Below are 14838 nucleotides of genomic sequence, written 5' to 3'. Positions count from 1 at the left end.
GTTTTAACTTTTAACAACTGTTTCTTCCTCGTAAATTCAAAAGCCGATGGTATGCATATTTGAAGTGGAATAATTGTGGGACAGAAGAGTTGGCTCAGAACTTAAAGCACAACATCGGAAGTATCCGTTACTGGAATAAAACTTGCGCAAAGTTTACAACACATACGTCTTAAATTACAGGGACAAACAAATCTTATTGAAGGGAAACATGCATATGGAGATATCCTCATTGACGGCAGTGGTCAATATTACTCTATGCATATTCTTCCATGAACTCATCATTGAACTTTTTAAAGCTATCCATGATCGCCGGCATCTCCTCCTCTGCCGGCAAGATGGTTGTCCGCAAATGGAAGACCCTGCAAGTGCAACCCAATTAACAGCATTTCTTTCCAAGGAAAATCAGCGATTCATTAGAATATGCCAAAACAAGAGAAGAGGTGAAGAGATTACCCTTCCTTCTGTCCAAATCCTGAGCCGGGGACGGTGGAAATTCCAGTGGCTTCCAAAAGCTTAAGACAGTAGAAAACATCGGCCACTTTTCCTACCCTTTTTGCGGCTTCTATTGCTTTAGGAGGCAGCTGTACTTGAGGGAACGAATACATCGCACCTAAACCCCAATTTTTCTCCGTCATATATCTTAATTACCTCCTAATTACGAAACAACACAATTTTTTTACCTTCCGTGAAGTTGCAGACTACATTTTTGCAGCTGTTAAAACCATCCGTCATTATCCTTGCCCTTCTCCTCAGTGACTCAAGGATCCCTTTGCTGCGTTCACATGGTTCACAATTCATTATTAATTTTCTACTTATAGATCAGTCACCTCTTTTTAAAATTTAAGATATTATCAGAAATACAAATACATAAATGTTCAAAAGCCAGAGTCCCCAGTTTCATACGTATTAGGCTTAAGCATACCTTTCACGAACAAATTGCTCATACGATACATCTCCAGGCTTGGGTGGATTAACCATAAGTCCCATCTACATATATTGTATAAATTAGGAAGTCAGTTTTGATAACAAGATACCCGGAAAGCTATTGTTGACGTTCGAATCCCCGTCTCAAGTATAATGACATGAGAAAAAAGTATAAGGCTCTTACAAAAACTTGTGCAGGAACATTAGGACTGAGGGATATGGATGCAACCTTGTAGATCTCATCAACTGTCTGCAGCATAAAAAGCATTTGTACACAAGAGTTGGAAGACCTACTACCTCATAAATCTAAAAGAAAAGAAGACAGGAGGACTCTAGTGACTGCACGCATGAGTACGAGGGCAGAGCAACAGATTTTCAAAGGGTGTGGCAAAAGCTTACATTGTAGTTTTTTTTATATAATATTTCAATTTTGAAAAATTTTGGGCCATAATAGGGAGGAAACTTTAAAAAATCTTTATTTTTATATGTGATCTTTAAAAAGACCAAGAGGGGGCAATCCCCTCCTTCCTTACTTCTTCGCTCCACCCCTGCATGAGTACATAGGAATTGAAGAACTAAACTACAGGAGCAAACCTGAGGAGGAATATTTGTCATTTCAAAGTATCCGCCACGCTGTCCACACTCGCCCCAATATCCCTTCGACACAGTGTGGAAGGATATGAGCTGAAGCTCCTTGCTGATGGGAGGGCCCATGTCCATTAATACCTTCCAATTTTATAGAAAATGCAACTTATTAATACAAATATAAGTAGAAAGAAACATGTTCACTATGTTCTAATGGCACCTGCCATCAAACCTTTTTAGAACTAATGAAGGGTCGTTCATCCTGATAGATGTTTTGCTGATAAACTTCATCTCCAAGTAGGGCCAAGTTTTCTTGAAAACAGAAGGTCAATATTTCTCTTAAATTTGCTTCACTAAGGCATTGACCAGTTGGATTGCCAGGGTTTATGATTACCATTGCCCTTACCTGATCGTTTGACAGAATATTAGATGGATTATGTCATAAACACAAGCAGCATACATGCTTGAAACTATCTCACAAGAAAAACTACATAATTGGGATAACACTAAAATATATATATATCTGAAGTAATTACATATTTTAGGAGGAAGAACAAACTTAAGGAGCACAAGAGGTATCTTAAAGAAAACCAGATACAAACTAATCACAGTGTGCGTTAAAGTATCACCAGTACTGTCACCATCACCCAACATTAAACACAATTCTCAAATATCAAAAAGCCATTGAAGAGAACTAGCTACTAACTGTGATTCCTTGAGAGTGAGCATGTGCAACTGAATGGCGGAGATCGTTAACATCGAGACCCCAATTTGAGGTCTCATCTAGATAATATGGAACCAAGGAACCACCAAATAGAGCAATAGCTGCTGAGTAAAGTGGATATTGAGGGACTGGAACGAGAATCTGGCAAAACAGAGAAATGTAAGGCAGCATGCCAATAAAACAAAACTAGAAGGATCGAATAAGATATATTACCCCATCACCTTCACCACGGATTATAGTATTCAGTATCTGCATGACACCTTTGCTGGCTCCATCAGTGAGATATATCAGTTCTGGATCACTGTCATTTAAACATGCTGCAGTGAGTGTTTACTTGAGAACAAATGTTGAAATTTTTTGTCTGATCACTATACAGTCAATATTTGTAATAATTCATATGTCTAGTCATTGTTATACCTTGGATAGCCATCACGCCTTTCTATGAACTCTGCCACTTCCTTCCTTACTCCTGGAATTCCTCGGGAGTCACTGTAAGCACCTGAAAAAGTATATCAGAGATGAATTAGTGGCTGGCATGGCATGTCTGAGATCTTCAATTTGATACCTCAATTGAATAACTTCCAAATTCAATGGTATTTTTAGGTGGTGGAGATAAGTAGAATGCAAGCATTCGGTTATCAAAAAACATAGGAGCTTGAAGGAAATATACCAATTTGGTGGCACGGCAAGAACAGAGTAATAAACAACAAATGGTCAAGAAAGCCTGGGGTAGCTATATTTATTGATAAAACTTGGCCATGTTCAAAGAGAATTATCATATCAGCAGAATTATTAAATGAATAAATTGTTTCGTAGAAAAGATCATACCTAAACCACCCCCAATAATTGAAAGATAATGTTTGGCCCTTGCAATTGCATCAGGAGGAAACAGTTGTCCAACATTAGGATCATCTAAAAGAAATGGGGCTTGGCATAGAGCAATTACCTGGGGAACAAGATTATTGTTTTTGATTAAATTATCGAATTAGTAGTATGCAGAAAGGAATGGATATGCAAATGGAGTCATTTAGTGAGAGAAGAGTGAAGAAGGAAGTTGAATGGAACCTGACGAGGAAAGGTCAAAGGCTTCTGGCCAAGGGCGTGAGGGTTCCCAACATTCGTAAAGATGATCTGGAAATTGATAGTCATGAGATGCAGAATAGAGGAAGTTGAAACAAAAATATACCGAAGAGCAACGGATGATTAGCATGCAAACCTTTTTTCCTTCCTTTTGAAGCTCGGAGGCTCGAAGATACAATTCTCCTCTAACGGCATACTGCACCTTCTTCACGTTCTCATTTATAGACTCATGGTCTAATGCTTTCGGGGCCATTTTCAGACTACCTCCGCTGCGAAACCTGGAAAATCAACTCTCAGAACCCGGAGTGGACAAAAAGCTTGCTCTAGAAGAAAGGCGCGCAGAAACGCAGCCACATGCAGGAACTGAGATGGAATGCTAAGTGGCAGGAGCAATGAAACAGCAGCACCACAGCCGCTGAAATGGTTTCAATGGATGGACTATTTAATTCTCGAGAAGATAACGCTTGGTGCAGGAAGTGTGGCCGAGGTTCCACTTCCGGCTGTGAGTTCCTTTTGGCAGATAATGAAAATTTTTGGTCATTCTCCTTCTGCGTTATGGCAAATTTATATTATATTTGTGTTAAATTCTGTCTATATTACTATGTGACCTTGACCAGGATCCTAAACACAGATAAATGTGTCAATTTCAATATCATCTTCGTTCTGGCAGTGGCACGGCAACAGAACAAACAAACGCAAACGCAGCAGCGGAATTGGTGGTTGTCCTTATCGGGTGCCCACGGGAAAACCCTTCGCCATTTCGTTCCATTACACGACAGAACGATAATGTGAAAACAAACAAAGCCCCCTCCAATACGCCCAAAATTTTCCTACACCAATGCGGAAATTTAATATAAACGTTGATTTGTGAATATTTCATTTACGATTCTGCCTTCTTTTCTTTCATTTGAACCATGTAAGTAAGTTAGGGTTAAATAACATTGAAATTTCGGTTACAAATTTTATTCCATAACTATTGAATTAAAAAATGAATGTTGAGGCCAACAGAGCTGAGATCAGTAGTAATATTTTTTAACATTAAACGAAAGATCAAACTGTAGAAAAGGATTAGTTGAAAATAATCTATTTTGAAAATAATCGATTTTGAAAATAATCGATTTATATTATGAAAAACAAATTAATTATTTTATAAAAAAAATTCTAATTAAATACATGATTATAGGATACGTCATCTTTAAAAGCCGGAGGAGAATTATTTGGAGGAGGAATAATGGCGGGATTCCAAGGTGTGGTGCGGAGCGAAGAGGAAGCGGAAATGCCCGCTGCTGCCATTAGAGACCAGTGGGAAGTTCAATTCTCTCGCTTCATTTGCTATCCAAGTAGCGCCGCCACCACCACCAACAACGCCAGCCTCCATCCTCTCTTTCCCCGTCTCCGGAATCGCCCGCCTCGAGGCACATGGATCTCTTCGTCTTCCACTGCTATTCTGCAACTCCTCCACCGTTGCTCCTCCCCTGATTTGATTCTCACCGTGCGTTTTCGAGATAAGATCCTTGTGAGTTCTTGATTTTCCACTCTCTCCAACTTTCTAATCGCATCTGTACGAGTAGACTTGTGAGAGAAGAAATGTTTGGTTACGCTAAATATTATACGTTTGCTTCTTCAGGATCCTTGAACGGTATCGTTCATGCATTTAATATTTTTACTATTTCATTTCTTTTCCATTGGTTTGAATTCATGTAGTTTCCGATCAATGGCCCTGAAATCAATCAGATCATTTGCTAGTCTCCGCCAAAGGAGTCTGTCTCTTGTTTTCCTCGAATTCCCCCATCCCCTCACGGCATGGAGGATTACCTTCTTGGCTTCCTGTTGACCTCATTTTATACGCTTTAAGCGGTAGTTATTTCATTTACTACACCTTAGTGGATCCGGTGGAACGTGGGAAGTTCTACTTTGTAAGATGATTATGTGAAGTGAACCAACCTTCCTCTGGCAATTCAAATGCAGCATCTTATAATGAGTTCAGTGGTTTATTACAATATTATCCTGCCAAAATTCCAATCTAAGACTCGATTTCTATTATTTGGATGTGTTAACCGCAATGGATTAAGCATGTATTACTGGCATACTGATGTAGGAAGAGCACTACCTCTCCAAGCTTCATTTCTCATGGCCTCAGGTGTCCTGTATCTCTGGTTTTCCTGCCAGAGGCACCAGAACTATTTTTGGAAGTTATAGAGATTCAGCTAACGAGGTAAGTCAGTATATATGTTCATGAAGATTTTGTCAATTTCTGTGGTGCTTTGTGATTTCAAAAGTTTTCTGAGGATGAGTTTTGGGTTGTTGAACCTCACAGCACACTCGTTTGTCTTTGCAGATCCAAAAGTTTGCCCTAAGATTTTCAACAGCTTACGAAACTGATTCATTTGTGAACATTCTCAAGGTAATTAATATGAATTTCTTTTATGGTAAGGTTTGATGGAAGATTTTTCGTTCTATAACCTTACTGCTGCTATCTTGTTTCAGGAAATGGCGGAGGATGCAAGAGATATTCAACCAATAAGCAGCGAATTTGGGTCTCGGATTACAACACAATCCGAGTTATTATCTTCAAACAGACCGTCTGATAGGTGAATGAAAATTCTCGTATAATCAATAATCTAATGCATCATTTTCTTTTTGTTGTCACAGCGAGAAGGAGATGTTGATGTATTTTCTGTTTTCAGCCTTTGTGAAGAATTGAGCAATTCTATTGTCCAGCCTTACACTCCTGAAATGCCTTTGAGCTTAAAAGATACTGTAGAGACATACCCATGTTCTCAAGAAAGAGCACATCTTGACCACTTAGAAAGCGTCTTTGCAGCTTTGCCTCCCAGTTTCACGTCTATGCTGTCAAACTGTTCAGATGTCAAACAAGGTCTGATATGACAAATTTAGAATGAAAATTCTTTCAAATTATCGTAGTGACAAATTTCCTTTCTTATAAAGGTAAAACTGCAGCTCAGCCATCTACTACAAAGGATAATGATCTAAAGTCTCAAATCATGGTATGTTCCACTATTACCAAATGTAATTTCGTTTTGTGCTACTCACATCATTGATTTATTTATTAAATGGTTTGATTCATTTTCCAACAGCGTCGTTGAGTTATTAATTTATTGAATTTGTCTTATGACAGAAATGTATGGAAGATTCTTCCTTTCAAGGTACGACTATAGCAACGCTTTATTTATAGTTGCAACTGTTTCCATATATGTCCTGCGTTTTAGAACTGTTCTCGTCAATTCAACGAGATGGAGTCAGAGGGTTCTGGAGGTCTAATTTCAGTTTACCTATTTTATTTTGCTCGATTGTTTTCTTTTTTGGGCTGGGCTTAGTTTTCAATAATACACAACATTTCAATAATCATATTCCATAACAACAGCCAGTAATAAATTTTTTAAGGGTACTGAGGCTAATTCGAGGATAGTTTGGCAGATGAAGCACTTGTTACCATCCTTCAAATCGATGGTTCGATCCCCACCCTACAATTATTGAACTAAAAAAAAATCAATGATTGAGAATTTGTATAGCTTACCAATGAATATCTCTTTATATGTGCCTACTTTTTGTTTAACGAGATGCAATTCCAAATTATACATTTGCAAGCCGACAAGTGAATGATTTATTCGTACATAACCGAGAATATTAGATACTGATATATTGGTTTAAATTCTTGGTGCTTGCCAGATATGTTGAACAGAGTTGAGAAAATTGTCAACGAAATTGGAGGTGATTTGCCGCTGTAATCTCAGGGTAATGTACGTAACATTTGACGCCTTTACATGTCTTTTCATTAGCTCCCAGCCGTGGCCACATTATCTTCGCATACACATCCTAGTTACTACTTAATCGTCATACAATTTGCAGTCCTGTTTTCTCTGAGCTACACAGAATATTTTAGTTAGTTTGAGGGTACATTGGCTTCTTACTTGTGAACTTCTGAATATTAGACCAAATATCTTGTTGATAATTGGGGAAATTAATAGACCGAACAGAATTGTAAATGCTGTGGGTGTAGATTTCATTCGGTTTTAGAAAATTAGGGTTTTTGTAAAATTTTAGAAATGGTATTTTATGATGAAGTGGTCACCTTTCCGCCCATAGTTTGTGTAGTAATGTTTTAGTGAATCTATTCTTAATTTTTTACCATAGCAATTCATTTTAGATTAGGTAAACTTAAACTTGCTTCTTAGTAAAATTTTATGTTTAGTAACAATAAAGATTTGATTAAAATGTCAATGCACAAAAACTAAAAAGATGAAATTGCATAATTGGGGACTGAAAAGGATATGAATGGATTAATTAGGTTTAAGCAGAAGCAATTTTACAGCAGTTTCTAACCAACTAGATTAAGAAATCGTAGAAATAGAAGGGGACCAATTGTCTATTGATATAGATTCCTATGCCAAACAAGACGTTACAAGAAAATGAACTAAACCACCATGGACGATAGAGGGTTTGCCTTCCTCATCATCCTCGGGGTTACAATTACGGCCGAAAGACTTAAAATAAAATTTAAAAAAAGGCCCAAATGAATTTCAGTTGGCATTGTTTAAAATTTTGATGGCGGACAACCTCTCCAAGAACTGCTGAAAGACATCATCGCTACTGAGCATGCTTATTCTTAAATACTTGGCATCAGCTCCAAAACGCCTCCCGCTCCGCCCCTCTATCTTATGCTCTCTAAGAAAGCTCCCACAGTCCTCTATCTCCTCTTTGCACCTCAACCAAGCAAAAGCTGTTAAAAAACATCAAATCTGTTCAATGATTTTATCTTTATGACCAAAGAAAACGAAGAATCAGCTTTTGATCAATTTCTGGCGTACCAGGATATGATTGTGAGAGACGTCCAAAGAAGCAGCAGTACTGCTGCTCGAAGGTGGGGAGACTGAAAACATCACTGCGTCCAATTACATCTCTCAAACTCTTCCATCTTTCGGCCATAAGACTCTTCCCATACTCAAAGAAGTTGTTGGAGAAATTAGACCCAAGCTTTTGGTCGTAGTTGTTGCATAACAGTTCCATTATCTTCGCTGCTCTGAACTGCGAATCTTTTGATACCCCAATTGAGCTGAGATCCATGTATTTGGTCATTTTGATTGCCACTTCTCTGTCCTTAACAAGTGCCCAACTTCAAACACACAAGTAAATGGATAGACATCAGAGGAGACCAAATAATGTTTGGGTAATTTAATTAAGATGGTTTATATAAAATGTCATTTTGATAAGCGTTAGGTTGGATTGAAAGTGGTGGTCGGAACTCACCCAATGCGGGAGCCAGCATGTCCAGTGCATTTGGAGAAGGTGAAATACATAAGGTCATGATCGGCGGGACGAGTGATGGGTGTAAATTGCGGCCAATAATAGGCCAAGTCATGAATGAGCTTGCCTTGGCCATGGGCCTCAACCACCGGTTCCCTCAAACAGCCATCTGGGTTGTTTGGGGAGGTTACCACTTCTATGAATGGTCCACTTTTACTGTCGTATTGGTTGGCATCCCCTGCCCATTTGTAGAGCCTGGAGCACAAGTAGTCTGTTTCATCTGGATAACACTGCAAAACGACATCGCATCATTTCATTGGATTCCCCCAAGAACTTGTAGTGGAAAAATGTTTAGAGAATCCAAAGTTTCCTTATTTTTGGTCAGATCTAATAGTAATAGGCGAATAGGTGAGTAGGGACAGGGAGGGAGGCAGAGAAGCAATTATTTAGACAGTTTAGATAAGTTAAGGGCCTACAAGTACACACGGACACGGGGCGGTTTCTTTTTCTGGTTTCTTCTGATGTGGCTTAGTCTTTTTTATTGCATTTAGAAATCAGAATAGTATTTTATTTTTCATACTTATAGTTATAGTTCATGATCATGAGGTCAGCACGGGAAGAACAGAAAATATGTGATTGGAATTCATTAATGAATGAGCAGAAAATGTGGGTAAGGTAAGGTTCTGACCGAGTAGTAAGGAGCAGCGGAAACGACATTAATGGGCTGAGGGGCAGCGGCAGCGGCAGCGGGGGTAGAAAGAGCATAAAGCGCAGCCTGAAAGAGCTGGGTGGAACCAGTCCCCACAACGACATGTCGTTCATCGACCACCGCGTTGCCCACGACGCGATGTAGTCTCCGGATGGCCTCCTCCAACTCCGGCAGCAAATACCAGCAAAGATTAGTGGTGGTGGCTCTGTAGCTCATGAGATCACACCCTTGGATCACCACCCTACACTTGTCTCCCATCCTCCTCCAATATGGCTCGAACACCGTCGGAATTCCGCTGTCACAATGCACACAACAATTGTAATTATAATTATAGTTATAGAGAGAGTGAGAGAGAGAGAGAGAGATGTGGAAAATGGAAGGATAAGGTGGTTGGTTACGGATCAAGATCGATGAGTGGTAGGTTTGTCCCGGACTGGGTCTGGGTCTGGGTCTGGGTCTGGGAACCATTAGATTCAATGGAATGATGATGGGTGGATGTGGATCTTCCAGTTCCAGTTCTACACATTTTGTCTCTTTCTCTGCTCTCTACACAACAGAAACAAACCCACTCCAAATATAATATTAATGCCTTCGCCTTCGCCTTACTTAACCAATTCAACCGGTTTTTGATGCCTCTGCCTCTTCCTCTGCCTCCTATTTATAGACAAGTTAGAACAGGCCGTTTTTTCCCCGATTCATGCATTCTCCATAATTAGTTTCTTCTTCTTTTTTTTTTTTCAGAGCACGTGATATTTTTCATTTTTTAGATTATAACGGAGATCATGTTTGTTGCAATCTTAAAAGAGATGGAGTCAAAACTCAAAACCAAACATGTAAATATGCGGCCTAATTTTAATGAATACATTTTTCTGACTCAAATAATCATATACCGTTATCTAGTTTAACCACACAACCGAACAATGTGGGATATAGATCCGATCACATGGTGGAATTATTTGTTGGTTGAAGCAAAATGGAAGCGGTTGACTTAATGTTATTGTGTATGTCTTACCTTAATACAAGAATAGATTATGTGTAAGTTTGGATTTGACGGTAGTTATTTGGCAGACATGGTCTCACGAAAATGGACTCTAAATCATATTGAGGAATCAGAAATGAAAATAATATTTGCCCAAAAGACACGGGGCCAATACTAAAGTGTGATGGGTCGGCATTTTGTCGCCCGATTATAACACTAAACAATACAAAACATAATGCAATGTCTCTGATTTAATTGTTTCGTAGCATCCATCGGGTCGGGTGGGTGTTCTCACTTTGACAGTCTCAATTGTTCCACTCCCACAAAATACGCAAATCAAATCACCAACATTTGGTTTTCTCCAGCGATTTTGTAGAATATGTTGTAGAAGTTGAAGTGTGAAAATAATTCAGTTTCAGAATTCTTAAACGAACCCCATATGAATGTTTCTGTAGAAGTAGAGGAGTGGATTGAAGCGATGCAGTGCTGTGGCGGTGGCTGTGGCTGTGGAGTCGAGCAAAATGCGACAAGGACAAGCTCCAAGTGGCGATGCCAATTGCCATGTGCCTCTCCAATCATGAACCACCCAGCCGTTCAACAAAACCATGTGCCTCTCTCCTCTTAAATTCTCTCTCCCTTTCTCTAAACTCCAAACAAAGTTCCTCTAATCTGTCTGCCTAACAGTGAGAAGCTCACCAAGACCCAACAATACCAACTCAACTCTCCTGTTCCTCACATAAGCCCACTACGCCCAATTCAACGGTGCCAGTCGACCCACTTTTCATAAACTATTAGTTTATTTTGTTATGTTTCATAAGTAGTTTATCTGTTCGTTCAATAAAGAAATAGAAATCACTGCATTCCAGTGCTGTGGCGAGGCAAATTTTTGGTCTGAATAATTCAGTTTCTTGAGTGATGAATACCCCGCAGCAGGCTGCTACTACAATTGATGAGGGGGAGGGAAGAAAATGAAAAAGGAAATTTTTATTTACACGAAGGGAGAAAATAATGGGGTGACTAAAATGAAGTATGAGGAAGTAGGGTAATAACAACTTTTGTTTCAATTCCCTAGTTGTAGTGCTATGGTGAGCAACAATAACAGCGCCCGCCGCCTGCCTATGGGTGAGCTTGATTTGGCAACGTTGGGGGATTCTTCCTGAACACATGTTTTCTACAACGTTCAAAAATTCCGTCATATACGAGATCAAATTGAACTCCTGCTCTCTCCCGGTTCACTATGAACATAATGTGATCGCCTTCAATTATCTTGTAGTACCTGCAATTTTAATCTAATCAATCTTCAAGTTTCGATTCCAAAAACCAGACAAAATGGATCCAATAAAAAGTGGAGATAGATGGCAGCATGATGATATGCTTCTAAATTCGAATTGAACATGCTTGTACTAACCAGATGCCAGGTTCGAGGGGTTTACACTCCGAATCATTTACGACATGACGACTTGGATGCTCAACGGGAAAACGAGGGTGAGTCATGGATATGGTGTTGAGTGCACCATCATTGTCCTCCCAATCTTCATCCTTGTAGCCTTTGTAAGGTGGAGGCACATCTGAAGGATGGCGCCATTGACTCATCTGCAGAACTCTAATGAAAAACAAGGGATGGATTCTGAATATGCTTGATGGAACTGTGACACCCAAAATCTTCCTAGTACACTTGGTTACATAGTTAAAATAGTATGTATTGGGAAAGGTCTGCAAATGGGTGTTGAGACGGATGGATCCCTGTATTGTAAGATCAGGGAGGATCCAGTCTCCAGAGGCGAACGGACCCGCATTTCCTATGAGGCAATCATAAAGACCCCAAATACCCATTTTCTTCCACGACATGTTGAAGTGATCAAACCCAAAGTTATAGTACTCTCTCAACCACGGAATGTCCATCCACTCATATAGTATTACACCCAAGCGGCACAGCTGCAGCAGGGATATAGGCTTCATTGATCTTCCATCTTCTGGCCTGGAACAAGTTGTGATGAAATCCAAAATCAGCTGCTTTGTTTGGCACAACATGAACAACTACTCCAATTTGATCGTATTAGGTCAAAATTCACAAATGTGTGACCTTGAAGCATGTAATTGGTTGGAGACAACTACAAGCATGTTGCAAGATTTGGTTCACAGGCTTCTAAAAGGATTATATGAAACAAAATCAACTAGAAGAGCAATCAATTAAAGATCAATAAGGAGCTTACTGCATCCCATCCAAGTAGGTCCTGGTTGTCCCATTGAATACTCCTGATAAGGATGCGATGCTTATTACCCAATTTTCATTGGTATTCTCATATCCCTCGAATGCCTGAACCATTAAGAATACCTCTCTCAGCATCTCAACTTTTCAGATATGTCTCATCGATCTAAAACGATTACAGTCTATATTTCCCTAACCTTATCGGCGAGCATTTGCTGGAGTACTCGAACGACCTGAGCTCCGGCGGAATGCCCGACAAAATGAATAGGATGGTCCTCATCCCATTCGGGATAGTGCCCTGCAAATACCAATTCCAATGACAAATGAAGGCAGGTTGTTATAGGAGCAGTAGTTTGCAATTTGGGCATTAAACTATTTACGTTGATGAAGGGAGCATATGATATAGAAAAGAATAAGATGGCGAACCTCGTTCATAAACTCGGCCAAATCGCGAGTGGCCATAGGTCTTGCTGTGTTCTTCACCATAATCGACTCGTCCACCTTTCAAATAATAGAACAATTCCCGAGCCCTGAGAAGCGAAAACCAAAGGCCTTTAGAAATTAGAATGAGAACCCAAAAAAGATTGAATTGGTGTAGCATTAACCTGTCATAGATGCTGGTTAGGGAGCCCAGATCAGGCACAAGCACCCTATCGTCTTTCTTCTCTGCCCCCGCAAAGTACGATAAACCTCCCAATCTCTGTGGAAACGGAAAAGAATACCCAGGGCCACAACACAATCAACTTCGACACACAGGAAAAAGAAGGGGAAAAAAAAAGGTGGGGGGAAGTTGCAGAAATTAGAGGAAGGATGACTTACTCCTTGGCCAAAACCAAAAATTCCATGGACCAAAACAATGGGAGGGAGATTGTGCGCAGGGGGGAGGGGAGAATTGGATTTGAGGTCAACTTTGGGAGAAGGGGAGAATAACCATCCGTTGAGAGCTTGAGAGAGATCTGCCGCGACGGCTGTGGTGAATATGTAAAAGGCGTACACCAGATGAACGAAAGAGCTCAAAAATAGTTCGGTTAATTGCAAGGCATCTATCCAGAGGCGTATCATGTTGGGGGAGAAGCCGAGTTGTGATGGAAAACAACAGGAGAGCCTTCTTGAACCCAACAAACAAACAAAGAAGGCTCTTCTGCGAACGCAACGGAACAGGAACAGGAACAGGAACGGGGGTTCCTCTTCTCTTCTCTTCTCTTCTCTTCTTATGTACAAAAGGCAGAATCTTTATTTTTATTTTATGTAAAATGAAGAAAAACGGTTGAATAAGTCTGAAGAGAAGAAGACGGAGTTTTGAAAGCTTTGAAAATGGCTCTTTGGTTCGTTTTCAACGCAATGTTTGATCCCTCCCTCGCGTCTCGTACCTACCAATACCATTACCAAAAAATCAGCGGTCTTTTCTTTTCCGTCCAAAGAAAAAGAAAAAGGGATGGTTGATAATTCATACTTGGGAAGGTTACAGTTACAGATGAAATAAATAGGCATTAGGCTTATGTGGGGCTAAAAAGGTAAAAGGAACCATCCAATTCCAATTTCCAATACTACACTTACTTAGCCATCGCCGCGCAGCGCTGGATCGTAGCTGGAATGTTTCTACCAACCCTACTTCTCCCTTTTCCTCTTTCCTTTTTTCTCTCTTTCATTTCTCTTTATTTCAAATTTCCTTCTCTAATTATCCATTATTTCTTTATCCTCTCCCAGAAACTAACACACTTCACTAATCATAACCTAACTAACTCATAACATAACAACTCCCCCCCCCCCTCCTTAAATTTATTACTCTATATTTAATTGAACTGATTAAGTGCTAATAATTGTGGTAAAAAAAAATGAGCCATGCAATTGAAAACTTACTAGTAAAGTGGCCAAAAGTGTCTAAGACCTATCAAATGCATGCTTAATTTGCTTGAATCTTAGATTTGATTAAATTGTGATATATCCTTATTGAGATATAATTAAATTCATCCAAGCTAGAGTAGTAGTTTATTCATCCCTAACAATCATCTTCTCATCCTTTATAGAATTAGTGTATTAGCCTACCTTGTTATGATATTTCAAAAGTAGCTTAGTGAGGCTATTGAAAAGAATAATTCTCCCTTGTTGAATTAATCTTCTGTATAATAGTAGTTACACGATGGTAGTGAGGCAACTAATAACGTTTTCGTTTTTTATTTGTTCCTCCTATCTTTTATTTCAAGTTTTTTTAAAACTAAAAACTGGAAAACATTGGATAACCATTTATGTTTGCTTAAAAAAATTATATAAACAAACCATTTTATTGGAGGATTCGAAGTCATAACTTATTAATTTATTAATTACTATTGAGTTAATTAAAAATAATGCCATTGCGAGTTTGG

The 14838-nt window shown here is 39.3% G+C and overlaps 4 protein-coding genes across 6 annotated transcripts; 1 reads left to right on the top strand and 3 right to left on the bottom strand.

Annotated features, from left to right (window-relative positions):
* Window positions 1–101: 101 nt before the first annotated feature.
* On the bottom strand, window positions 102–3858 carry LOC111004830 (glutamate--glyoxylate aminotransferase 2). Of its 2 annotated transcripts, XM_022276047.2 has the most exons (13): window positions 3450–3855; window positions 3299–3364; window positions 3062–3179; window positions 2651–2732; window positions 2447–2534; window positions 2216–2374; window positions 1742–1915; window positions 1519–1650; window positions 1109–1174; window positions 923–987; window positions 681–772; window positions 454–610; window positions 102–359 (listed from the first exon to the last, which is right to left on the bottom strand). In XM_022276047.2, the coding sequence occupies exons 1-13, from the start codon at window positions 3564–3566 to the stop codon at window positions 254–256; spliced, it is 1422 nt and encodes a 473-aa protein (XP_022131739.1). In that variant the 5' UTR covers window positions 3567–3855; the 3' UTR covers window positions 102–253. The 2 variants fall into 2 exon arrangements, with proteins under 2 accessions (XP_022131739.1, XP_087984208.1); XM_088128082.1 differs by lacking the exon at window positions 2216–2374 and having other exon boundaries at window positions 3450–3858.
* A 649-nt stretch (window positions 3859–4507) lies between these two features.
* LOC111004631 (poor homologous synapsis 1) lies at window positions 4508–7417 on the top strand. Its single transcript, XM_022275715.2, has 8 exons — window positions 4508–4829; window positions 5412–5528; window positions 5652–5717; window positions 5801–5904; window positions 6001–6191; window positions 6263–6321; window positions 6453–6480; window positions 7004–7417. The coding sequence occupies exons 1-8, from the start codon at window positions 4545–4547 to the stop codon at window positions 7060–7062; spliced, it is 909 nt and encodes a 302-aa protein (XP_022131407.1). The 5' UTR covers window positions 4508–4544; the 3' UTR covers window positions 7063–7417.
* Window positions 7418–7678: 261 nt separating this feature from the next.
* Window positions 7679–10132, bottom strand: LOC111004658 (L-tryptophan--pyruvate aminotransferase 1). 2 transcript variants are annotated; one of them, XM_022275763.2, is made up of 5 exons: window positions 9686–10132; window positions 9267–9582; window positions 8582–8868; window positions 8143–8447; window positions 7679–8054 (listed from the first exon to the last, which is right to left on the bottom strand). In XM_022275763.2, the coding sequence occupies exons 1-5, from the start codon at window positions 9811–9813 to the stop codon at window positions 7855–7857; spliced, it is 1236 nt and encodes a 411-aa protein (XP_022131455.1). In that variant the 5' UTR covers window positions 9814–10132; the 3' UTR covers window positions 7679–7854. The 2 variants fall into 2 exon arrangements, with proteins under 2 accessions (XP_022131455.1, XP_022131454.1); XM_022275762.2 differs by having other exon boundaries at window positions 9267–10131.
* A 1017-nt stretch (window positions 10133–11149) lies between these two features.
* LOC111005150 (alpha/beta-Hydrolases superfamily protein) lies at window positions 11150–13906 on the bottom strand. Its single transcript, XM_022276558.2, has 7 exons — window positions 13295–13906; window positions 13081–13175; window positions 12902–13005; window positions 12673–12773; window positions 12480–12583; window positions 11675–12244; window positions 11150–11542 (listed from the first exon to the last, which is right to left on the bottom strand). Exons 1-7 carry the CDS (start codon window positions 13535–13537, stop codon window positions 11383–11385), a joined length of 1377 nt encoding a protein of 458 aa, XP_022132250.1. The 5' UTR covers window positions 13538–13906; the 3' UTR covers window positions 11150–11382.
* Between the last annotated feature and the right edge of the window lie 932 nt (window positions 13907–14838).

The sequence above is a fragment of the Momordica charantia genome (assembly GCF_013281855.1).
Source record: "Momordica charantia cultivar OHB3-1 chromosome 8 unlocalized genomic scaffold, Mcharantia_2.0 BLBB01000008.1, whole genome shotgun sequence".
In the NCBI taxonomy this organism is placed as follows: Eukaryota; Viridiplantae; Streptophyta; class Magnoliopsida; order Cucurbitales; family Cucurbitaceae; genus Momordica; species Momordica charantia.
This window is presented reverse-complemented; position numbering and strand designations above follow the sequence as displayed.